The sequence below is a fragment of the Macrotis lagotis genome, chromosome 5, assembly GCF_037893015.1.
Source record: "Macrotis lagotis isolate mMagLag1 chromosome 5, bilby.v1.9.chrom.fasta, whole genome shotgun sequence".
Taxonomy (NCBI): domain Eukaryota; kingdom Metazoa; phylum Chordata; class Mammalia; order Peramelemorphia; family Peramelidae; genus Macrotis; species Macrotis lagotis.
This window is the reverse complement of record NC_133662.1, coordinates 191,427,665-191,453,856: the sequence shown is the minus strand read 5'-3', so window position 1 is coordinate 191,453,856 and position 26,192 is coordinate 191,427,665. Positions and strand designations below refer to the sequence as shown.

The following is a 26,192-nucleotide window of genomic DNA, read 5'->3' as shown; positions in this document are numbered from 1 at the left end:
TCAACCAGAGAGCCAAGGAGAATAGCTAGAGATGTTTTTGTTGGGGGGCAGGGGAAGGGAACCTAGATTTCATTGCTGATTTAGGATGGAGTTTATCATCTATGGCACAGTGAAAGGTGTGGTGTTTGGTTACACCAAATCTTTGGTGGCTTATTCTTTGAGTTAGTAAATAAATGAAATCCCATTGTTTAGGAAGCATTTGAACAAGTTGTGGTATATGAATATAGGCTATAATAAAATGTTCTAAGAAATCACAAATATGAAAAATTGAATGTAACTTAGACATGTATGAATTGATGCAGACTCAAATATTAAGAACATTTACTTACCATAATATTAAGCAAAAATAATACTACAGTCTCTTCCTGAACTTGTGGGCTCACTGTAGAATATAAACTCTGGGTCCATGCCACACCTTTTCCAGCTCCAGCCTAAACTTCTGTGGACCACGGTGAATTAATAACTGTACTTTGCCATCAAGGCAACTGTCAATCAACTGGGAGACCCAACATTTTCAGCTAGAAGGGATTCCTCTTCAGGCAGCTTCTACAGTTGGAAAAGCCTTGGAATTAGGTCTGAGTTTTCTGAGGAGGGCCTAGTTTGAATCATATTGGGTTCCTTTCCACTGCCTTGTATTGCAGTCAGGAGTTTAGGCACAGACCCTTCTACAAGTGTATAACATCTCTATTCTGAGGAGATGGAGTGTTGTTACTCAGTGTAACCCTACAGTATACTAATGACAGATGTCTCCTTTTGCCCTGACTGTAACATGGATACTTTCTCATGACTCCATATCCATTTCCTACTGTTTTCTGAATTACTACTCTATACTTCCTGTTATCAAATCAGAATCCTTGATATTTAATAAAGAGTTAATAATCTTGAATTTCACCTTACAGGTCATACATCCCAGTGTATCTGAGCACTTTCCTGCTGAACAAAAATTCAACTAGGGCTCCTTTTGGTGGAGTTGATTTCATTACTTCACTCGGCAAGCATTTTTTAAGTACCTATAAATATACAAATGAATATATGTACTATGTAAATGTTCATCAAACTGAACATCTTCCAAAATGTGCAGTTAACTTGGCATATCCCTTGGCCTCCTGGAGCTTCAGATTCCTCCTCTCTGATATGAGGAGATTGAACTAATGTCTCTAAAATCCTTCCCACCTCAGTCATACTGATTCAAAGATGGAAGGCTCAGATTTTTCTTTTGGGGGTACTTAGTGTAGCCATATTAACCGATCTGTGGGGAAGTACCCTAAATGATTTTCTTAGGCTGTTGAAGTTGGCTGGCCACTTGTCAAGTATTGCAATAGGAAATTTGTGCTCAAGCACAGTTTAGGATTAGGTGGAATCCCTTTTTACTTGAATTCATTTCATATGAATAGACCATAATCAGATGCTGTATCTGATAGTTGTTTTTTTCTAATATGAATGCCAACCTTATGAAATAACATTAAGGCAATTTCTCACACTTGTATAAACAGCATTTATTGTACAGAGTGCTCTGAGGAAATATGACAATTCTGGTCTCAAAAGAAGAATATGTACAGCCAAGCTTTTTCTATTAATACATCTATTTTTGTCCTGCAACACTGGAAAAGAGGGAATGTGTGGCACAAAACAAAAACAAAACCCTTTTAAGTTATAAATCAGAAATAAACACTTTTTAAAAGGTTTCATTTTATGGTAGAAATATAAAAATGGTTTATGGGTGAAAGTTTAAAACAAAACCCCCTAACAGCACAAGTTGTTTTTTAATACTTAGTAACAGAGTTTTTTGCCTTTTTAAACCAACTTGTGAATTACAATTGAGGATAAAAGTGTTTTAAAATCTAAACATAAATAAATGCACAGTGCTGCTCCAAAACAGCCCCATAAAAGCAACTCACAGTAACGCCAAATAGATGTTCTTTGTAAGAAATAATACAGTTTCTTCAACAGTGCCAAGAAACAGGCACTAGAAAAGTAGCTTAGTGTTGCAGTTTGCAACTCAAAGTCCATTTCACTCCTGGGCCGTACACAATAACACCATGTAATGTACCAAGACAATGTATAAAAAAAATATAAAGGGGAGAAAACAGTTACGTTGTTTTCCTGAATCCTTTTAGAATAGGGTAGATGTTTTCAAATGCTTCATATATCTCTGCTCTGACTTTAGCACCTGTGGGATTGGTACATAAGAGAAGAAAAGTGGTTGAATGCATATCAGGCAACGGACTGAAGGACCCCCTCAACATTTCCTAAGATGCGACTGTGAAGGGTGACAGAACAGACCCTACTACCTCCCAGAGAATTCTGAGTGTGACTGTCTCTCTTCCCCCCCCTTTTCCTGTCCTACCCCCCCCCCTTTTCCTGCAGTGCATCCCATCAATGGACTACTGTTATCTTTTGCATCCCCAGAGCTTAGTGCTAGGGGCTGTCACAGAGAAGGCACTTAATTCTTGTTTACTAACATACAGTCAGTGATAAATGCAAGAGATACAAATAAATCAGTCTAAAGGAGGGGTGGGAATGGAGGGGAGGGACACCAGGGAAAAGGCTTTTGGGTTTTTAACTTGGGTTCTGTAAACTTTTTAGAAATATGTTGATTTCCTTTGTAACCCTATATTTTTATTCTAAGTATTTATAAACATCATTCTGAGAAAGGTTCCACAGGCTTCCCTAGCCCAGGGGTCATGTGATGAAAAGGTTAGGGACCTTGCTGTGGAAGAGGCAAAAGGAAAAAAGGAAGAACGGCATGAGCCAAAGCAAGGAGGTCCAGCATGTCTGGGGAAATTGGGCTGCAGGGAGGTTCTGCAGGGGAGTAACAGGAGCTAAGGCTAGAAAACAGGGTGATACTTTATGAAGAGTTTTGTTTATGACACTGTGACTGTAAAACACTCAATAATCTTGGAGAAGACATGAGGAAATGCCCTTCCTTGCTTTCTTTGTAGAAGTGAAGGACTATAGTTTATAGGAATATGCTGTCCAGAGAGATCAGTGTATTGAGTGTTTTGCTTAAGACTTCATTTTGTTACAAGAAAAATACTCTCAGAGTAGGAGGAGGGAAGGGGCATAGCTGTAAATACTAATGATTTTAAAACAATGGGCAAAAAAAAGTTCAAAACAAACCTCTCTATACTCAAGTAGATTTAGGAGAAAAGTACATTTAACATATCAATAACAAATTATTTTCAATATTTAATCATTGAGCAATATGGGCTAACCATCAAAATGCTTCTATGCACCAAATACCTTCCAACTTACCAGTTAATACAACTTTTCCTGAAACAAAAATAAGCAGGACAATTCTGGGCTTGATCATTCTGTAGATTAGTCCAGGAAATAACTCTGGCTCATAACTGAAAGAAAATGAAAAAAAGTTTAGTACTACATGTGGTTCCCCATTTAAATATTTTGTTTTGTTTGTTACATTTGCACTTAAAATTTTTGAGTACTAGTGTTAAATTTATTCATTTGCAAATACCTTTGGAATTTTCACAGACTTATAGACAAATTTGTGAGCATGTGTTTAATTCAAGGAGGTAATTCAGTTTGAGTGCAGCACAGAACATATAAAGGAGGGGCAATAGGAAACAGAAGGCTAGAAACTAGACAGTGTGATAGTAGATTTTGAAGGATCCTAAATACAATAATAAGGAGAGTGCTAGAAAATTTTTGAGCAATGGAGTCAATCAGATTAATTCATGGAAGATTTAGTAATGAAGACTTATACTAGAAAGACAGCTGTGAAAATAAAAAAGGATGGAAAGGAGAGCTATCACATAAAAGAAATGAACAAGACTCACAGGTGGATATGAAAGTTAAAGAGAGAAGGAGGAATCAAAGATTAAAAACTAAGGTTTTCAGCATTGGAGACTGGATGTCACAGAAACAGTAAAGCCAGTAAGAAGAGAAAATATAGAAAATAAGGATGATGAATTCAGTTTTAGATATGTTAGGTTTGAGGTATTTGTAATAGCTTAGTAAATATACTAAGGCAGATGTGGATGTGAGTCTGTTGGTTACCATGTAGATAGAATAATTAAGATTTTTAATAGCTGACCATGTGCATGTATGTATGTATAAGAGGGTACTCAGGTCATATTTTTGTAAAACATCCACATTAAAAAAAGGAAAAGGATGAAGAATCAGTAAAGACAGAAGGCAATTGAAAGGTATTCACAAGTAAATTTCATCAATTCACCAAATATTTATCCTGCATCAGAAACTTCCATTCTATTGGGAGAGAAACATGGACACACACACACACACACACACACACACACACACACACAATTAAAGGCAACTTGAGAGAAAAAAACACTAATAGTGAAGAACACTAATAATTCCTTATGGAGGAAAAGTTAGCTGAGCTGAACTTTCTAGGGAAAAACTGAGACAGAATTGAGGAAATATGTTTGAGAAATGGGAATGGTTTGAGAGAATACATTAATGGAAAATAAGACTGCTCTGTTTAGGGAACACTATAGTTTGAATGAAATACAGGCCTGATTAAGAAACAGGTGAAATAAGCCAAGGAAATAGTATCATAAAACAGGGGTAGATGATCAATAGTGTCAAATAATGCAGAGAGGTCACAGTGGATGAGGTCATGGATTTGATGAGGTTTTTTTGCAAGGCAAATGAGGTTAAGTGACTTGCCCAAGGCCACACAGCTAGGTAATTGTTAAGTGTCTGAGACTGGATTTGAACTCAGGTATACTCCTGACTCCAGGGCTGGTGCTTTAACCACTGTGCCACCTAGCCGCCCTAGCTGTGAAATCTTAAGACAAATAATCTTTCCATTCCTCAGTTAACACCTCTTTATCCTTTTATGTGTCATTTTTTTTTTGGGGGGGGGAGGCAAGGCAATGCGATTAAGTGGCTTACCCAAGGCCATACAGTAAGTAAATGTTAAGTGTCTGAGGCCATATGTGAACTCAGGTCCTCCTGACTCCAGGAGTAGTGCTCTATGCCCTGAGACACCTAGTTACCCCCTTTTTCTGTGTATTTTTAAAGGAACAATGTTGATGAAATATTCAGGAAAGTCTTATCAGGACAATGAGAGGACTGGAAACCATATTATTCACAAGCCAGTTGGGAAATTGGTTTAATCTACAAAAAAGATTCTGCTTGGTGGGGGGGTGGGGTAGGGGCCAAGGGCCAAGAAGAGTGGATAGACAGGATGGCATGTAACTGGAATTTTTAGGCTTAATTTATTTGGTACTAAGAAGGCAGAACTAGGGGAAATGAATAAAAATTCTCAAATTTAAAAGGATAAACTTCCTAATGATTAGAGCTACCCCAAAAGAGCAGGAGTTGCTCTTAGAAGTAGCTGCCTTCTCACTACTGGAAGTTTCTAAGCAGAAATAGGATGACCAGTTGTCAGTATTGTGAAGGAGATCCTCACTCAGGTACAAGTTGGAGATAAATACAAAACAAATCAGCAGGATGCAGCAGCAATAAAGAGGGAGTATAGATACATGACAGATGGCCAAAGATGAAAGAGCATTGAAGGACAGTCGAGTACAAAAATGGTGGGTAACTTCTGCACAAGGAATAATTTTCCTTTAGCTGTCTGAGGTAGGAGCAAAAAGTCTTTTATAGACAGGAGGTTGAAAGATGTTGACTAAAAATTTCAAGGGAATTTTAGTTGTGATTATATATAGGGAGTTTTAGGTATTAATGTTAAAAGTTTGTAAAAAAAGGAAAGTACTTTGTAAAAACCTTAGAGAAATGTGAATTATTTGTCTCTCAAACAGGTTCTAACAACTGGAAATGCCCTTTGTCTACTGAATTGCTATCAATTCTTTAAAGTCCAATTAAAATGCTGCCACTTATTTGAAGGTTTACTTGATTATTTATGCCAGAAAGAACATTTCCCTTTAGACTTCACAAGCCATTTTGGTTTGTACCCCTCTATGGCACTTTTCATGTGCTATGAATAGCAGTTATCTGTGTTGATATCTTATATATCCCCATCACATTGTAAATCCCATAAGGAAAGGATTTAGTCAAACTTAGCCAAAATGTTATCCAGTCTTTGTATATCCTTCAGCAGCATATTAAAGATATTTAATATATTTATATAGTACATATTGAATAAATGTTAATCATCTTCTTTATGCTGCTGAAGGATGTACAAAGACTAGATAACATATATAATACATTATGATACATAATGATATATAATTACATAATGTAAAATTAATAATAGGCTTACTGAAATTAATGAAAAGAATTTTAACATGTTAGGATATTTTACAAATATTATTAAATATATACTTAAATATTACATATAAAGATTCCCAAATTACATATATAGTTTTTAAGGGACTACATATAATGAACATCAATAATATTAAAAGACAGTAAAGATGAACAGAAAGAATTTGTTTTTCATTAAGTTTCACCTATCAAAATATTAACTATACAAAATATTAAAATACATTTTTTCTTTAAACTCTCACAATAAGCACAGGTATTATCCTATTGTCTAGGGTATGAAAGAAACTGTTTTCATCACATGCTAAAGATTTCAATTAGACATATTACAGAGTTTCTTCTAAGTTCAAATATATCAAATAATCCTTTTTTTCTTGTTTTTTGTGTGTGAAAGGCAATAGGGTTAGGTGACTTGTCCAAGATCACACAATTAAGTAATTATTAAGTGTCTAAGACTGGATTTGAACTGAGGTCCTCCTGACTCCAGGGCTGTTGCTCTAACTACTGCACCACCTAGCTGCCCCTCAAATATTCTGAAGAAATGATTATGCTATTAAGTTTTCCTAAATTTCACATGCAAATTTTTATTTATCCCTAAATAATCTAGCTAATGAATTCATTTCAAAAATATAAGACACAGATTGGGAGGTCTAGATAGTTTGACAATTAATAACGGAGTTAATAAAAACATTTCTGCTTCAAAAATGATTAATTTTCTTATCTTTTAAAATCAGAATATATGTAAACATTAAAGAAGTAGAAGAAACAATGATGGTCTCCACCTGCATTATCTTATCATACTTTAATATGTACACCAGGGCAGCCAGGCGGTACATTACACAGATTACTAGCTCTGGAGTCAGGAAGACCTGAGTTCAAATCTGCTCTCAGATATTTAATACTTACTTAGTATGTGACCTTGGGCAAGTCACTTAACACCATTGCCTTGCAAAAACAAAACATTAACACACACACACACACACACACACAATTTTGAAATTGATATGAATCTCACTTCCTTCCCCTCCACCCCTCACAGAAGGCAGTTTGCTAGTCTTTACATAATTCCCATAGTATGGATTGAACTAAGTTGAATGTGATGAGAGAGAAATCAATATCCTTAGGGAAGAAACATATAGCATGAGATATAGCAGAATTACATAATATTTTTTTAAATTAAAGGTAATAAAAGTCCTTGGTCTTGTACAAACTCCACAATTCTTTCTCAGGATACAGATGGCATTCTCCATCATAGACACCCCAAATTGGGGGAAAAACTGTAAAACTCAAAATAATAATAGTAATAATAATAAAAAGGAAATTCCCTTGTAAAAAAAAATAAGGTTGATGTGAATTGAGGTTGGCACTGGGCAATAAATGGATAAGAACATTAATGAGATTTTTCCAAAAATGCTTTGTGGTACCCAATTACTCATATGTTGTCAACAAAATCAGAATCACTTCCATGAAATAATGAATAGATCTTTAGTAAAGAAGTTGTATCTGTGGATTGCACACAGTTTCGAAGAAGTTCAATTCTAGTTTTGCACTTTTTAACTTCTTTAACTTTTCAATTCAAATCTCTCCGACTGTTTTCATTCATAGATAGTTTATAATTAAAGGTGAGGAATTATTTTGGAAATCTGCCTGGCAATTGGATTCATGGTAACGCCATGTTGTTTTACACAAGTCTGCCCTTAATCGAGAAAGTTCCTTATTTCAGTTCAAATGTTGTTGTACTGTTTATCTTCAACTCATCTGATATTTTGATCAGTAACAATTTTTCTAAAAATAGTTTCTGCTATAGCTGAGTAATAATTACCCAGACACACAGCTGCACAACTTGGTTCCCTTTATGGCTATTTTTCATTCCTACTCTACAAATCTATTTTTCATATTAGGAAAAAAAAGTGCTGTATCCAGAGAAAGAACTGTGGAGTTTGAACAAAAACCAAAGACTATTACCTTTAATTAAAAAAAAAATCTTTTTATGTAATTTTGCTATCTCTTATACTTTATGTTTCTTCCTTAAGGATATGATTTCTCTCTCATCACATTCAACTTAGATCAATGTATACCATGGAAACAATGTAAAGACTAACAGACTGCCTTCTGTAGGGTTGGGGGGAGGAAGTGAGATTAGGGGAAAACTTGTAAAATTCAAAATAAATATATAAATCTCCTTAAAAAATAATGTGGTTAAAAACCAGAGGAGTGAAATCAAATGAATTAAAATGAAAGAGAACTCTTTCATTTGATGGACTGAACTAAAAGCTAGAAAATTTGATGGAAAATTTACTAGTAGGTAGTAAGAAACTTAAAATTTTAAATATAATCACAAGTGTTAGATCTTGGAAGCATAGTCTTCAACACAAATTTCCTACATTTTTCTCCTTACCTGCTAAATTGTTGATGTGTCAATACCAGTCCTTCTAATCTTATGGGAAACTTCACATCGCAGCTCCCCACCATGTTTTGAATTTTAAAATCCAAGAACTTGGCTGGAAAACCCAATTTTTGTACAACTCTGGCATATTTTCTGGCTGCTAATCGGGACTGTTCTTCACTGAGGAAAAAAAAAAAACACAAATTTTTTTTCCCCCAAGTCCCAAATAATCAAAAGATGAGATCAGGCAAAACAAGTTACTATTAAAGAAACAAAGTGATTCATTTGGTAACTGACTACCACCAGAAAAGACAAACACTATTATAATCTATGATAAAGCATATGACTGTTCTTTAATGTTATCATATTAGAAAATTAACTTAAGCCTTTAGTAAAGGAAGAAAGGAAGGAAGGAAGAAAGAGTAATTCTACTCTTACCAATTCCCAGCCTCATTTTCATTTAGACTTCTCAAAAACCCTGGGAGGCAAGTAACACTGATATAACTATCTCCACTTTACAGATAAAGTACTAGAGAAATAGCTAATTAAAAGTATTTGAGACAGAATTCCACAACTATACTATACCTCTAATACTTTTTCTTTTATACCAGACAGTCTTTGAGATCCTTAAAGTTGATGGTCCTGAAGGCTCTCTTCTCTACGTAACAGACCATTTAATTCATTCACCTGTGACACCTTGAGCTATCTCAATTCCAGAGTCATATACATTTTTAATCTGACATTGCTTTTGGCTGTCTCATTGACAATCAAACACAACATGTATCAAACAGTCCTATCAGCTACTTCATGACATGGGCATTGTCATTTGCCTTCTCTCCCAAGCTCAAAAACTGAATTGTTCTCTTTGCCACTTCCCTCTCCATATCTAATCAGTCACCATATGCTATCAGTATCTCTTCCATCCACACCATTACTTCTGTTTCCACAGCCTCCATCCTGTACAGTTCATCTTTTTTATTCACATTTCAGTTTATGTTATTCCTCTGCTTTACAATTCAATGATTCTTTCCTGCCTCCTCAGTCATGTTCAAACTCCTAGTCTGGCACTGAAGGAATTAATTTTTCAAGACTCATCTCATACTCCTGCACTCCACTGACACTGCTCACTGGGACCATTCACCATCTTCCTAACATAGCTGTACAGTCCTTGTACCTTCTGCTCCTGGGTTCCTTTCTCTTATAAGATTGTGCTCTAGCCATTATATCCATTTAGCTACCCATTAAAAAAATGGCAATAGAGGAATGATAAAAAAATGTATGGAAGTAAAATATAAACATCATAAATATCACACTGCATATGTATATGAATTTTCCTGTTCTGAAAGAAGTCTGCACTTTAATCAATACAACAAACAACCCTGATTTCAGAAGACAGTTGGTGAAGCATCTCTCTTCTCTTTTTCACTTTGTTACTCTGGACCATTTATTTTCAAACATGACCAGTGCTTTTCTGTCTTCCTTGACTAAATATATTTGTTATGGGGCGGCTAGGTGGCGCAGTGAATAGAGCACCAGCCTTGGAGTCAGGAGTACCTGGGTTCAAATCCGGCTTCAGACACTTAATAATAATTACCTACCTGTGTGGCCTTGGGCAAGCCACTTAACCCCCTTTTCCTTGCCAAAAAAACCTAAAAAAAAAACACTAAGGAAGTGGTGGCTAGGTGGCACAGTGGATAAAGCACCAGCTCTGGAGTCAGGAGTACCTGGGTTCAAATCCGACCTCAGACACTTAAGAATTACCTAGCCGTGTGGCCTTGGGCAAGCCACTTAAACCCCACTGCCTTGAAAAAAATCTAAAAAAAACCAAAGCAAAACTCTAAATAGAAACAAACACTGAGGTAGCATATTTAGAAAACCACAAATGAACATTATATTGTATTACATTTTATTAAGCATTTCTCAATTACATTTTAATCTGTTTTTTTTTGTGTGTGGGAGTTTCATACTTCTGCTCTATTCTAAAGCATTCTAAAAGGGGACAGTCATTCATGATAAGGTCAAAGTGGAGTGAAAAACCAAATTATACTATTTTTCTTTTATGAAAGAGCAAAAATCAAAATGCCCACAATACTTCCCTGCCTTTTTTCCTACATATTACCATATTTGTGTATTCTGAGGAAAAAATATCTAATGGCCACATTTGTTAGGAAAAGAAGGGCCAATACAAATATCCATATTATGACTCTTACCAAATACAGACTGGGGGAAGTGGGAGGGGGAAGTTGGGGGAAGTACTGTTTATAGTGTGCATCTATTCTTGATGATGGATTTGTGATAGTAAACAGAAAATAGATGTTATTTATGAAAACATGTAATTGGGTTTTTTTTTAGTTTTTTTTTTTTTGCAAGGCAAACGGGGTTAAGTGGCTTGCCCAAGGCCACATGGCTAGGTAATTCTTAAGTGTCTGAGACCGGATTTGAACCCAGGTACTCCTGACTCCGGGGCCGGTGTTTTATCCACTGTGCCACCTAGCTGCCCCAGTTTATTATTATTTTTAAATTAATATTTTAAAATATTTTTCAGTTTTCATTTTAAATATGGCAAGTATTGATAGATAATAAACCACATAAAAACTCTTTGGGATTCTTTGTTTTTGTTTTTGCAAGGCAATGGGGTTAAGTAAGTTGCCCAAGGTCATACAGCTAAGTAATTATTAAGTGTCTAAGGCTGGATTTGAACCCAGGTACTCCTGACTCTAGGGCTGCTGCTCTATGCGCCACCTAGTCGACCCTACTCTTTGGAATTCTTGATAATTATATAGGAATCCTGAAATAAAAATTTTTGAGAACTATTGGCCTAGACCTTGGAAGCTAATTTTACTAATAGAATGATGTTTAAAACAACAAATTTTTATTTCATCCTAACAGCTCCCAAACCCCAACTTTATAGTCTTTTCCCCTAAATGTTTACCAAGATGAAAGTGACACCTGTTCTTACCTTTTAGCTCCTGTGCATACCATCTTCCCAGAACTGAAAATAAGGGCAGTAGTTCTCGGCTCTCTTATTCTCATGATGACCGCAGCAAAACGCTGAAATGTTATCACAGAAAGTCCTTAGCAGTGTTACTAAACAAACAATACAGGGTTTGACTTACAAAGCACTCCACCAAAAATATCAATGCTTCTTTCTGAGATCTTATTCTACAAGACCTTTCTGAAACAAAATAGCAATTAGCTGAAGGGTATTAGTGTTGTGAATCATAAATTTTGCTTAGGGCCTCATTTAATTTTTAAAAATATTTTTTTTTGTTTTAACATTGTCTAAATTTCTTTTGCATTCCTACCCTTCCCAAAGATCCATCTCTTATAACAAAGAATTATTTAAAGAGAGAGAAAAAAAAATTCAGCACAAGTGACCAATATAATAATAAAAAAAAAATCCTGACAGTATATTCATTATCTCATATCCATGGTGGTCTCCCTCCCTACAAAGTAGTAAGGGGAGAGTCTTCTCATGTCTCTTCTTGTCCTCTGCAATTATGCAACATTTATTTTTGATCACTGGGTATAATTTTCTTTTTACTTCACTCTGCATTATGTGAGTCTTTCCATGCTTATCTGTGTTCATTATATTCATCATTTCTACAGTACAATAATATTGTATTCCATTCATGAAACAAAATTTGTTTAGGCAGTCTTCTACTGAGAACTAGTCCTTTGCTACAGGAAACAGCCCTGCTAAGATATTTTGGTATATATGGAGTTATTCTTTTGACAACTGGAAATATATACTTTGCAGAGTATATGTTTTACATCCAAGTAGGATACGTTTTGATATAATTTTAACTTTTGAGAATATCAAAGCAGTTTTTACCTTGGGATTGTATTCAGCATTACGAGCACGAAGTGCAATGGTTTTTAGGTCAAGTTTACAACCAAGGTTTACTGTGGATACGATGTTCCTACAAGCAGTTCAAACAGAAAATGTGAATAATTTACACAATTATTTAATCACTAGAATTTACTAACATGCAGAATGGACTAGGATTAACAGCTGCATAACAATACTGAACTCTTAAGCCCTATCTTAAAAAAACACCAATGAGTTTAATATACATAAAGACAACAAAAGAGAACTTATTCACAAATTGGAGCAATACAAGTAAATAAGATAGACCAAATTTATCTTCCAAAGTAAAAGGTGATAGATTCAGACTCCATGTTACTATCTTCTATTTAGGACAAAAGACTGATTCTTTCCTTGATCAAGTGGACTACCACTGACTAAAGAGAAAAAAAGTTTTTCCATGAAATGAAGACTGAAGGGGGAAAGAATATTTAAAGCAGCCTCTGATCAATAGATTACTATTTTATTTACTATTTAGGCAACTAAACAAAGGACTCCCTTGATTTCCATTATCTCAAATTTACACAATCACTTTCATTCAATAAATATTTATTTAGATGCCTTCTCAGCAGTGCAAAAGTAAAGAGAGTTAGAGGAAAATTGCCTGTTGAGGCAGTTAAAATATGAATAACAGTCTTTTTACTAAAACTCCCTTACTGAGATTTCTTTGAGATTTATAAAAAATAAGCCAAGTTTAACTAAGATATTACTAAAGACACCTTTAAAATGAATATATAAACCTCCAAAAGAAATACTTTTCCTACTAATTCAGTTAAGTAGATAGATACGTTTAATATAGACACACTTACTGGAGCTGTGGTACAATCCCAGAGCTTTCAGATGCAGGTGTGGCTGGTGTAATGGGGGTCATAGGGGTCATTGGGGAGGGATACAAAGGTGTAGTGCCTGGCAGAGGTGCTGTGGTAAGAGTCTGTGAATGGAAGAGCTGTGGGGTTTGGCTGGAAGTCCCCTGCGTTGCTTGTTGAGATGCAGACTGTTGGGCAGCTTGCTGCTGCTGCTGCTGCTGCTGCTGCTGTTGCTGCTGCCTCTGCTGTTCTTCCAGAATAGAAAGGCTGCTTGTGCTTTGGACAGGCTGGGGAGTCAGTCCTGTTCCATAGGGCATCATTGGGCTAAAGATAGGAATTCCAGGAGTCATGGCACCCTATAGAGGGCAAGAGTAAAATAAGTTATGCAGGTACTGGCTGAGTGTATATGATTTGATTGGCATTCGACATTAGTAAAATGTAGGGAAGAGGATATGTCCTCATTTTAGTGTTCAGCATTTTCAGTCGTAGTTATAAAAAAATATATGCTCCAAGGTCCCTTCTGAGATACTGAGAACAAAAAAAGAGACCACTCTCAAAAATTACCAAAAATCATTATTTTCTGTACCTAAAAAGAAAATCCTCACAAAAATTAAATCAACAATTTTCCATCAACTTCCTGAATATCCTGCAATTCTAAAATGCTTTCTAACTTTTCAAATCATATTCATGTAGATTATTTCATCTTCACAAATACAAAGCTACTGAAGGAACAATATTATTACAGTTCCTTCAAGATTACAGAACTGATTAGTGGAAGCATTAAGAAAGTTTAAACCCAGGTCTTCTGGTATTAATACTGGAGATTTGCAACTCTTCCTTACCTGCAACATAGGTAAAGTATGAACTATTCTTATTTTATAGGAATAGAATATTTCTTTTAAAAAGTTTCCACCACCCAATATACAGGTAGAAACAATTCAGACCAGAAACAGAAAGGAAAAAAGGGCCACAGTTCTAATACATGCATTTTCCTACTTAACTTTCTACTTAAGGGTTCTTAAACACACTTACAGCATGCAGAACAGCTTGATTCACACATCATTTAGAGCAGATGCAAAGTAATCTTTACTACTAGATTTTAAAAAATAGGTCTATGGATTTTAAAATGTATAGGCTTAAGGATAAAATTACAAAATTGATATACAAAGCTTCTGAAAATCTGACTCTATGATCATTTGGTATACCTTCATGATTTATCCAGAAATTAGGTATTCCCCTTATTAAAAATACTTTTATTAATTTAAAATGAAATCCTGACTATGACAAAAGCTTTCGTAATTTCTATTCAAAACATGGTGGAATTGGCTGAACAAAGAGTAATAACACAAGCTTCTAGCAATAAATGCAAATCCATGCCAATATTTTAACAGTTCACCTCCCTTCCCTCCCTCTTACCTGTCCCTTACAATGCAGCTTTCTACCCATGGTCCAGCTGTATTACCTGAGGAGAGGCCAAGCCCTGGGCATAAGGCGGCAAGCTGTTGTTTTGATCCATGATGTTCACTTCCTTCTTAGACAAACCAAAGAGTTCCGCTCCCTTTGCTTCAGTTTGTCCTTCAAAGCATCACAAGTATTTATGTCTTAGCTCCTTTCAAAACTCTTTGGGTTATATCCACTTCAAGGAAATGTGATGTCTCTTGGGGGGGGAAAAAAATCTCAAGCTTAAATGGAGAAACAATGAGAAGTAAACAATATCTTAAAACCAGGCCTTACAAATAGCAACAATTAATAACGAAGTCCTCTGCACCTCATCCTGCTAGATGCCAAACTCTTCCCACATCTTCAAGCTTGCCATTTCTGTGAAAATGTTAGTATCACATAGAAAACCCTCATCTGACCAAATTCATTATCTGTCACAGTTAACTCACGTTATTGAAGCATGTCAAGTATACTATATACATTAAGGTGGTGACCACTTTAACAAAAAAAGATGAATTTTTGCATTCTAAGACTTATTACAGGCAATGTGCATTTACTGGTCTCAAAATACTGAGCAGTCATTGTGAGTTTGTTGTTCTGTTAGATACCGACCACAATGCATGGACCCTACTTTTTTTTTTTTTTTAAGGACCTACTAATTTAAAGCAAGGGTTTCTTAAGTCTTTTCTGGAGTCCTATGACAGTCTGGTAAAGTTAATGATTTTTTTTTCTCAGAATGACATTTCTCTTTCATTTATTTATTTAAGGCAACAGAGTTAAGTGGCTTGCCCAAGGTCACACAAATTATTAAGTGTCTAAGGCTGGATTTGAACTCAAGCCCTCCTGGCTCCAGGGCTAGTGCTCTAACCACTGTGCCTCCTAGCTGCCCCCATGAATATTTCTCAATACATAAAACACACAGGATTACAAGGAAACAAATTATGCTGAAACAGTTATCAAAATATTTTTAAAAGTTTCTTGGACCTGGGTAAAGAAAACAAATTGATTCAGAGGTGTATATAATCCTAATGAAACAAACACATCTATATGTATATGTAGTTTTTGGTTCCCAAACTATGATTTTATCCCTATAGGGAATGTTCTATCCCTCCAAGCAGATAAGCAATTGGTGCCTGGGATATGGACAAATTAAGTGACTGGTCCATGATCATCTAGCAGACTTGAACTTAGGACTTCATGTTGCTAAGGTTGTTGCATTACCCATATTAGTGTTTCTTGGACCTATTTTTTTTTGCAAGGCAAATGGGGTTAAGTGGTTTGCCCAAGGCCACACAGCTAGGTAATTATTAAGTGTCTGAGACTGGATTTGAACCCAGGTACTCCTGACTCCAGGGCTGGTGCTTTATCCACTGTGCCACCTAGCCACCCCTCCCTTAGTGGTTTTTTTAGTTTTTTTTTTTGCAAGGAAAAAGGGGTTAAGTGGCTTGCCCAAGGCCACACAGCTAGGTAATTATTATTAAGTGTCTGAAGCCGGATTTGAACCCAGGTACTCCTGACTCCAAGGCTGGTGCTCTATCCACTGTGCCACCTAGCTGCTCCTTCCTTAGTGTTTCTTAAGTAAAATACATACACATTAAAAAATTACACATTTTGCAATTTGCTTCTTTTTGAGCTTTCAAAAACAGGTTACAACTTTTAAGATTGTGGTATATATTGTGAAGAGAAATATTGTAAATATAGGTATATCTAAATAAGGGTTGTAATAGAGAAAATTACGAAATCAGACAACTGGAAAGTCTGGTGAAGTTGGGAAAAGATGCTTCAGAGATAGCTGTGAGGGAGTAGGTTAGTCATTTCTAGCCTATAGAGGAGGCTGGATTTAGAAGGAAAAGATTCTAAGAAAGGTGCCAATATCTTATGTTTCTGTAATGGCCCATAAACTCTTTGATCTGGATCTCAGCATGGAATAGCTAAATCATTTACAACTGTCCCTTCAAATTACTAATTATCTCCAGCTTCAAAGGAAGGGGAAAATGCTCATTTTTGTTTATGTTGAAATTTATACATTTGAAAATATTTTCTATAATTTGAATTTTGGAGCAGCCACTGGACAAATTGAAGGTCCCTTCAGATTAAAAGCATGTACTCTTATTGCAAGAAAACCAGGAACCATTTGCAAGTTTATAGTGAATTTGGAATAGCTGGTTTTAGATCCCAGATATGTGTACTCCTGACTATCTTTTTAAAATTTTTTTTAGGTTTTTGCAAGGCAAATGGGGCTAAGTGGTTTGCCCAAGGCCACACAGCTAGGTAATTATTAAGTATCTGAGACCAGATTTGAACCCAGGTACTCCTGACTCCAAGGCCGGTGCTTTATCCACTATGCCACCTAGTCGCCCCATCGCTCTTGACTATCTTGAACAAGTTCCTGACACTTTCTGGGCATCAGTGTTTTCATCTGAAAAATATAGGTGAAATGTCAGGTTTTTTTCCCCCAGCTCTAAAACTTATATATAGTTTAGCAGTTAGAATCACTGAGGTTCCATATTGATGTCTAAGAATATAGTGAATATCACCAATCAAAAGAGGAAAGTTGGGAGGTCTGGCAAGTTTAGGAGTAAAGAAGATGGATCAGTTTAGTTTCGGACAGATCAACTTTACTGGGAGGACAGCCTGGTATATGATGCTTTATATTTAAGAGTCACTTTAGGAGGTAGAACTCGAACTCAAGAGAGCTATCTGGATTGGATACTTAATTTTTTGGAGTCAGAAGTGATAGCATTGCCAAACAAAAGAAGAAGATCCAGGACAGAGTCTTCAGTGATACCCATCATTTAGGCAAAGATGGTACTCAATTAAAAGATTCTGGAGACCATGGCTATATCCCTTGTTGCTGTTGTTCAGTTCCATTAGATTCCTTGTGATCCTGTAGAATATATTATCCATGAGGTTTCCTTGACAAAGATACCAGAATGATTTGCCATTTCCTTCTCCAAATAGAAGATAAGTGACTTGTCCAGGATCACAAAGCTAGTGTATGTTTCATGCAAAAATGAACAAGATAAAACCAATAGGGACTTAATAAGCAGGAGAGATTAAGAGGTGGCAAGAATACACAAAAGCACTATACAAAAAAAATTCTTAATATCACTGATGACCATGATGGTGTAGTTACTTATCTGAAGCCAGACACCCTACAGAATGAAGTCAAGTGGGCCTTAAGAAGAAATCAGCTAGTGGAGGGGATGGAATTCCAGTTGAACTACTTAAAACTCAAAAGATGATACTGTTAAAGTGCTACACTTAATATACCAGCAAATTTGGAAAACTCAATGGTGACCATTAGATTGGAAAGATCAGTTTATGTTCTAATCCTAAAGTTGTTCATCTTTGTTCTTGAAGAGAACTATGATATCAGGAAGGTGATGCCATGGCAAGCAAGTGAAATAAGATTCAAATGAGGGAGGGGCTTGTCAAAGTCACCAGCCTCACTTTCTTCTCTGAAGCCATCTACACCTAGTGACAAGATATAAGATAACCTGAGATGTCCCTGAATACAGGGGGAGATTTTCGCCTTTTTAAGCTAAGGTCTTTCCCAAGTCTCAGTGTGACTGAGGCAATGCCCATTTGGTGATTAAGCTCAAGTTAAAAAAAATATCAGTGAAGAGTAAGGAAAGAGTTTAGGGTTTCTGTTCAAAACAGAAACAACTGCTATTTACAGCTACTCTGAGCCAATCAGGACCAAACTGGACCAAGTAGAGTTTGGACTAGACTTATTGTTAGCAAATCAATGCAAGCCTGATACTTAATCCTAAGGACAATGTCCAGAATGTACAAATTATTGAACAACTGCACTCGTTTCACACACCAGCAAGATTCTTTCTATAAGCTAGACTTCAGCAATACGTGAAACAAAAACTACTAGAAGAGCAGGCTGACTTTCAAAGAGGCAGAGGAGGGAGAGACCAAATTGCCAACATTTGCTGGATTATGGAGAAAGCAAGAGAGCTCCAGAAAACATCTACTTCTGCTTCCTTAATTACACTAAAGCCTTTGACTGTGGGGATCACAACAAAATGTTGCATGTCCTCAAAAAAAGGGACTACCAGATTACTTGACTGGTCTCCTAAGGAACCTGTATGAGGGCAAAGAAGCAACAGTTAGAAATGAACCTGGAACTGTGGATTGGTTTAAGATTAGAAAAGGAGTATGATAAGGTTGTATATTGTCTTTATATATATATATATATATATATATATATATATATATATATATATATATATATATATATTTTTGCAAGGCAATGGGTTAAGTGGCTTGCCCAAGGCCACACATCTAGGTAATTATGAGGTGTCTGAGGCTGGATTTGAACTCAGGTACTCCTGACTCCAGGGCTGGTGCTCTATTCACTGCGCCACCTAGCTGCCCCTGTATGTTGTCTTACTAAAGGTACAGTGGTAGAGTACCAATCCTGAAGTCAGGGAACCTGAGTTCAAATCTACCAGCTGTGATCTTGGGGCAAGTCACTTCACTCTGACTGCCTTACATCTAGAGCCATCTCCAGTTGTCCTGATCCTGGCCACTGGTCTTATGGCTCTGGAGGAGAAAGACAGGCTGGTGACTTAAGCAGCGCCCCCCCCCCACTCAATCCAATTCATTTATGTCATGGCATCATCTTCCTGATGTCATGGTCCTCTTCAAGAATGAAGGACAAACATTATTATCATTATTGTCTTAAATGCAGAGTCCATTATGCAAAATGCCAAGCTGAACGAATCAAGAGCTGGAATTAATAAGGTTGCTGAGAAAAACATCAATATTCTCATATATGCTACCATTCTGATGGCAGATTTTATATGGCCTGGGCTCAAAGATCTCTGCAAATGGCGGCTGCAGCCATGAAATTAAAAAAGGTTTGCTCCTAGATAGGAATGCTTTGGCAGGTCTGTACAGCATACTTAAAAAGTAGAAACAGTACCTTGCCAACAAAGGTCTACAGAGTCAAAGCTATGGTTTTTCCAGTATGGCTGTGAGAGTTGGACTATAAGGATATCTGAGCACTGCAGAATTGATGCTTTATGACTTTGGTTCTGGAAAGATTTTTGAGAGTTCCTTGGACAGCAAGGATATCAATCAGTCAATTCTTAAAGAAATCAATTCAGGCTATTTATTGAAAAGTCAACTATTGAAATTGAAGCTTAAATACTCAAGAGTATTTAATGAGAAGGGGAAGATGGGACATATTGGAAAAGACCCTGATGTTGGGAAAGATTGGAGGTGAAAGGAAATGGGGACAGCAAAGGACCAGATGGATAGTGCCATAGAAACAATGACCATAAACTTCGCCAGACTTTGAGAGATAAATGGAGGACAGGAGGGCCTGTAGAGTTATTGTCTATTGGGTCATGAAGAGTTGAATGTGACTGGATGATTGAACAATTACTACTACAACTACTATTACTACTTCTTTCTGACTCCAGGCCCAATTCATTGAGTAAACTAGTTTCTTGCTATGTCACTAGCACAGTATTTTTTTTTATGTAATAGATACTAATATGAATATATGAAAAAGATATTGCTTAATGAAAGATTTCTCAAGGAAAGGCTCAATTTAAGAAGTTAACATTTAGTATGTATTTTATACTCTGCTAGGAAGTATGAATAATACAAGTTAAACAAACGTGGCCTATCATTCAACATTTATTAAGTACCTACCATGTTAAATGTTGCATCTACAAGAGAAAATCTGTCAACAGCTACAGAGAAATTTAAGTAGTGTTTCTACTTGGGTTATCTCTGTGGCATGGCCTTAGGACCCACAAATTACAGTTTTGGAAGTAGCATTTATTTCCTAAGTTTTACAGGTCCCCAACAGGATGCTAATGCTGAGATTTTTCCAAATGAGGGCATCTCACGATTTCTGCTCCAGCCTGAAAGTTAATATCGACATATCTGCATTTCAGCCTTAATTCAAATGAAGAGATATTTGGGGCATGCAGAAGGGTTGGGTGGGATCTAGGATAACCCCAAGCTCCTCTAAGGTAGGCCAATTTTTAAGAGAGAGGAAAGGAGAAGAGGTACTTTACTGTGTTCTCACGCTTGCTTAGGTCATCCGTTCCCATACGTTCAGTTATTATCTCTATTGAAAAAAGAATCCCAGATATCACCCTAGGCTTTCTTTTAAGTTCTATTTGTTTCAAGAAATGCTTACCAGACATTTCAAATTTAAGCATCTCAGAATAAGAGTCCAGAACAGAACTTCCCTCCCCCAATCAACCTCTCTTCTGAGTTGCCTGTGGCTGGGAAGGGCAAGTCTTGCCGCAATCACTTCTCCTTCATCAGCCCCGGCCCCATTAGCTCCCGCAACTTTTCGGTTTCCCTTCCTGTGCCTCTAGCACACCCGGTGCCCTTCGGCCACCCCACGGCGCCACCCGGCCGGGACGGGTTCCACTAGCCGGTCCCAGGTACCTCTCCGTCCCCCACACGACTGCCGGGGCCCGGGGCCCGCCTCCGGCCCAGCCCCCCGCCCAGGCCCCGGCCGCCGGCTCCCCCAGGCCTCCGGGCGGCCGCTGCCGTTACCTCGCGCGGGCTCCGGGCATCCTCGGGGCCCCGGGGCCGGCCCGAGCCCTCCCGGAGCGCCGTTACCGGCCGAGGCCACCGACTACGGGACGAGGCTTACAACCGCGCACCGCCGAGGACGCCGCCCCGGAGGCAGCCCCGGAGCCCGAGGTCCCGCGCTCGCCCCGGGCCGGCCGCCAACGGGCGCCACCCGTCACCCGCACGTGCGCGACCCCCCGGCCCTCGCCCCGGGGCCCGGGCCGGCGCGGCTGCGGGGCGGATCGAACGGCGGCGCCCCGGGCCCGGCAGGCCGGCCCCGCGCCCGCGCCCCGCCGGCCCGCCTCCCATCCCCCCAGGCGGCCCGCGCGCGGCTCGGCGGCCGCCGCGGAGGCTTCCCCCGCGGAGGCCGCTGCGGCGGCGGCGTCACCCCACCTTCCGACCCTCCGGCCGAGGGTCCCGGTCAAGAGCGCTGACGCCCGGGGCCGCTGTGGCCGCCGCTCCGCCGCTGGGCCCGGAGCGGGCCGGAGGCAGTGACTGCGGCCGCCACGGCGCCCCGAACCTACCCGGCCCTCCTCACCTCCCGGCGCGGGGAGTGACGTCACTTCCGCCATCTTCGCGTTCGGCCTCACTCTCGCCGGCGGCCACGGGCTTACAAAGCCATGTTCGGTGTGGGCAGTCCCCTCACTTCCGGCAGTGCGGGCACGTGACCGAGGGGCGGGGCTTCTGGGGGGTCTCGGGGTTTCCGCCCCCAGGCTCTGGGCGGGGCTGACATGAGCACGACTTCCCTCACCTGACGCCTGCGGAGGCACGTGTTCCGCCAGGCCCTCCCGCTCCCCGCGCGCCCGCGGGTTACGCCTTGCCTGGAGCTTCCAAACACCCTCCTAAAATGCTTTGATTATTATTAACCCCCTTTTCATAAAACCATCAGGCAAACAAGTGCTCTGTAAAGCTTTTATACCAATAAAAATAAGGAAAACAATTAACTGCTCCATCCTCTTTTTGAAAGGCCATGACTCCCCTAATTAGGGTTTTAAACCAATAAAATTAAGAAAAAATGACTGCTCCATTGCACCTCTTCATAAAATAAACCCCCCTTTTCATAAAATGATCAGGCGTACAACTGCCTCTGTAAAGGTTTGATACAAATAGAATTAAGGGAAAAAAATTAACTACTCCATCCTCTTTTTGCAAAGCCATGATTCCCCTAATTAGGGTTTTAAACCAATAAAATTAAGAAAAAATGACTGCTCCATTCCACCTCTTCATAACTAAACTTCCTTTTCATAAAATTGTCAGGCAAACAATTGCCTCTGTAAAGGTTTGATACAAATAGAATTAAGGGAAAAAAAATTAACTACTCCATCCTCTTTTTGCAAAGCCATGATTCCCCTAATTAGGGTTTAAAACCAATAAAATTAAGAAAAAATGACTGCTCCATTCCACCTCTTCGTAAAATAAACCCCCCTTTTCATAAAATGATCAGGCATACAATTGCCTCTGTAAAGGTTTGATACAAATAGAATTAAGGAAAACAATTAACTACTCCATCCTCTTTTTAAAAGGCGAATCAAGTACATGATTCCCCTAATTAGGATTTTATACAAATAAAATTAAGAAAAAATGACTGCTCCATTCCACCTCTTCATAACTAAACTTCCTTTTCATAAAATAATCGGTAAACAATTGCCTCTGTAAACATTTGATACAAATAAAATTAAGAAAAAAATTAGCTACTCCATTCTCTCTTTAAAAGGCATATCAAGTACATGATTCCCCTAATTAGAGTTTTATGCAAATAAAATTAAGAAAAAATTACTGCTCCATTCCGTCTCTTCATAAATAAGCAAAGTGCCTTAGTTCATATTTTATACAAATAAAATTAAGAAAGTATTACAATTTTTACTGCAACACAAATATTAAGCAATTTTGAATGCTGGTTAGGCTCCATTCCTTTCTCCCCTAAAGAGCTTCCTTTGCTCTACACCCAAGTATGTGATTTTTTTAAAATTTTTTTTTTTGTATGTGATTTATTTTTGCAAAGCAATGGTGTTAAGTGACTTGCCCAAGGTCACATATTCAGGCAATTCTTAAGTGTCTGAGGTTGAGCTTGAACTCAGGTTCTCCTGACTCCAGTGCTGATGCTCTATCCACTCCACCACCCAGCTGCCCCACAAGTATGTAGTTTGGACAGGGTTCAATCCCAGACTTCATCTAATGAGCCCATCCCCCAACAAGTATTTCTGTGGTTTCCCCTAAAGATGAAATGTAAAAGCTAATTAATAGAAATAAGTAGCATTTGTATAGCACCTATGCCAATTTTGATCCTCCCAACAACCTTTGGGCAGTGGATTTTTTTCTTTATCCCTTCTTTACTGATGAGGAAAATGAAGCAGACAGTGACTTGTCTACGGACACACAGCTATTGTGTTAAGTCTGCTGCCACACCTTGCTTCCTCATGAATCAGATATGGGACAAATATGTTATTCCTACATATAAAACATTCAAATATTTTTCTATAAACACATTTAAAATAGGATTTGATAATTTAACATACAATTTATTGGGAGAATTAAACTTAAACTACATTAGAACACAGTTTGGGGGGTGGCTAGGTGGCACAATGAACAGAACACTGGCCCTGGAGTCAGGAGTACCTGAGTTCAAATCCAACCTCAGGCATTTAATAATTACCTAGCTGTGTGGCCTTGGGCAAGCCACTTAACCCCATTGCCTTGTAAAAACCTAAAAACAAAACAAAACAGAAACACAGTTTGTGATATGGCTGATTAAGCATACTACATTTTACCTTATCTCTGCACTATCCAAGCAATTCCCTGCAGGTACCTGTGGGCAAAAGACAGGCTTGGCCCACTCTCTTGAGGGTGATCGATTTATCCAAGCCCTAGAGTAGTCTACCCTGAGACTATCAGTCAGTTCAAATTCAATGGACAAAGAATCTAAAGATTCATCTACTTGGAACTATTGCACATGGCAATTTTAGTGGGGTGGGGTAAAATCACAACATATTCCTCCATCCTCTTTATCAATAATCTAGAGATAGCTCACTACTTGCCAAATGGGAGATTTGGAAGCAAAGAGACTGAAATTGAAGCTGTTTTTTTTCTTTTAACTAATATGGCACCTCAACTCCTGCTTCTGTTTTATGGCAGCTGGAAAGAACTAAGAAACCATCCTAAGGTCATCCACAATGTCAAGTTCTTTTTTTTAAGGTTTTTGCAAGGCAAATAGGGTTAAATGGTTTGCCCAAGGCCACACACAGCTAGGTGATTATTAAGTGTCTGAGACTGGATTTGAACTCCGGTATTCCTGACTCCAAGGCCGGTGATTTATCCACTACACCACTTAGCTGCCCACAATGTCAAGTTCTTTCAGTGCTAAGACACCCCGTGACCAGAAATAGGCCCTAAAGCTCTCTACTACTATCAACCAGAGGGCACCTAGATAGTTCAGGCGATAGAGTTCTGGGCCTGAAGTCATGAAAACCTGATTTGAAATCCAACCTCACATACTAACTGTGTGATCTTGGACAAGTCACTTGACCCTCTTTGCCATCTCAAAAAAACTAGAAATATTTTTGTTTTTGCTTAGAGTTTGTTTTAGGACTAATCCCTCCCTTAATTTCTCCATTATCATCTTTCTTTTCCTTTCTGTTTCCCAAGGGAGTGAAATATATTTCTATACCTCACTATATGTCTCTCTATATATGTTTTCCCATCTTTTTGACCATTCTCCCTTCACTCCTTCTTCTTGTTTGTATAGACATCTGGTTTCGTTTCCTGGTTATGTGTGATCATTTCCCCAGACTTTCCTCCCCCACCCCCAACACCACCATGTATTCCTCTTCCCCTCTTTTCATTCTTCTCTTCAGCACATCTAGACTTAACAGAATCACTCTCAGACCTATCTCATTAGATTTCCTTTATGATTCCTGATTATGAAAGGGTTTGGAGAAGACAGTATATCATTTTCTCATATTCAAAAACAGGTGAGTGGGATATTCCTTCTTGAGTTAATATTCCTAGTGAAGTCCTCTCAGGGTTAAAAATCATTAAAACAAAGACAGACTATTACTCTTAGAGTACTCTTAGAAGAAAAGGGAGAGAGAGACCTTGCATTTTTTAGTCATCTATTTGATGATAAAATTGTCTTAACTGGTAGAACAGTAGACTGTTCCCATGAGAAAAACCTTGCATTCCAACAAAGCTCATAAGTCTCTTTTTGTCTGATGTTAAGTAGATTGTTACTTCAATAAGATAGTTATAATCCTGAAGGTTATTCTCACCATCTGGATGGTGAGGTAATATTTTATGAAAATCTTTCATTCTTTTCTTTGTTGCTGGGGTAGATTTTCATAAGCAGAATGTAACTGAAGACTAACCAATGAGTTGACAGAGAGGGATGATAGGGGGGAGGAGGGGATGGCGTTAAATCATATAATCTTGTCTATCAATTGGGGGCAGCTCCTTGATCTTCACTAGTGAGACTTGGAGTGTGCCCTTTTCCTCTAGAAAAGTCAAAATAAACTCTCTTTTTTGGTTAGAGGAGTCTATATTTTTTTAAGTGGATTTTTATCTCAAACACAAGCATTTATACTTGTTATGTCCTTTACTCATTGTTTTTGTTTTTACCTTTTTATGGTTTTCTTAATTCCTGTGTTTGAACTTCAATGTTTCTACAGTCTTTTCATTAGAAATATCTGGAAGTCTTCTGTTTCATTAAAGATCCATCTCCCACCCCATAGTCACTTTTATTGAAGAAATGATTCTTAGATATTAAGATCATATCTTTTATCTTCTGGAAAATCATTTTTCAGGTTTTCTGTTCTTTTAAGTGGTAGATGCTAAGTTGTGTGCTATCCTGACTATGGTTCCTTGGTACTTGAATTCTTTCTTTCTTTACAGTATTGTTTCTTTGATTTGGAAATTCTAGATTTTT

At 38.0% G+C, this 26,192-nt stretch overlaps 1 protein-coding gene across 5 annotated transcripts; it reads right to left on the bottom strand.

Annotated features, from left to right (window-relative positions):
* Positions 1–1,481: 1,481 nt before the first annotated feature.
* TBP (TATA-box binding protein) lies at positions 1,482–21,890 on the bottom strand. Of its 5 annotated transcripts, XM_074188118.1 has the most exons (9): positions 21,257–21,495; positions 20,393–20,607; positions 14,739–14,933; positions 13,280–13,632; positions 12,438–12,525; positions 11,562–11,653; positions 8,615–8,782; positions 3,256–3,350; positions 1,482–2,170 (listed from the first exon to the last, which is right to left on the bottom strand). In XM_074188118.1, the coding sequence occupies exons 3-9, from the start codon at positions 14,790–14,792 to the stop codon at positions 2,091–2,093; spliced, it is 930 nt and encodes a 309-aa protein (XP_074044219.1). In that variant the 5' UTR covers positions 14,793–14,933; positions 20,393–20,607; positions 21,257–21,495; the 3' UTR covers positions 1,482–2,090. The 5 variants fall into 5 exon arrangements, with proteins under 5 accessions (XP_074044219.1, XP_074044220.1, XP_074044221.1 ...); XM_074188119.1 differs by lacking the exons at positions 20,393–20,607; positions 21,257–21,495 and adding an exon at positions 21,813–21,890; XM_074188120.1 differs by lacking the exons at positions 20,393–20,607; positions 21,257–21,495 and adding an exon at positions 21,668–21,806 and having other exon boundaries at positions 14,739–14,931.
* Positions 21,891–26,192: the final 4,302 nt, after the last annotated feature.

Coding starts and splice junctions, on each gene's coding strand:
- TBP (XM_074188119.1), bottom strand. CDS start 14,792: ATGGATCAAAACAACAGCTTGCCGCCTTATGCCCAGGGCTTGGCCTCT. Junction 8,783..11,561: donor GTATGCACAGGAGCTAAAAG/GTAAGAACAGGT, acceptor TTTTTTCCTCAG/TGAAGAACAGTCCCGATTAG. Junction 3,351..8,614: donor ACACATCAACAATTTAGCAG/GTAAGGAGAAAA, acceptor ATTTTCTTTCAG/TTATGAGCCAGAGTTATTTC.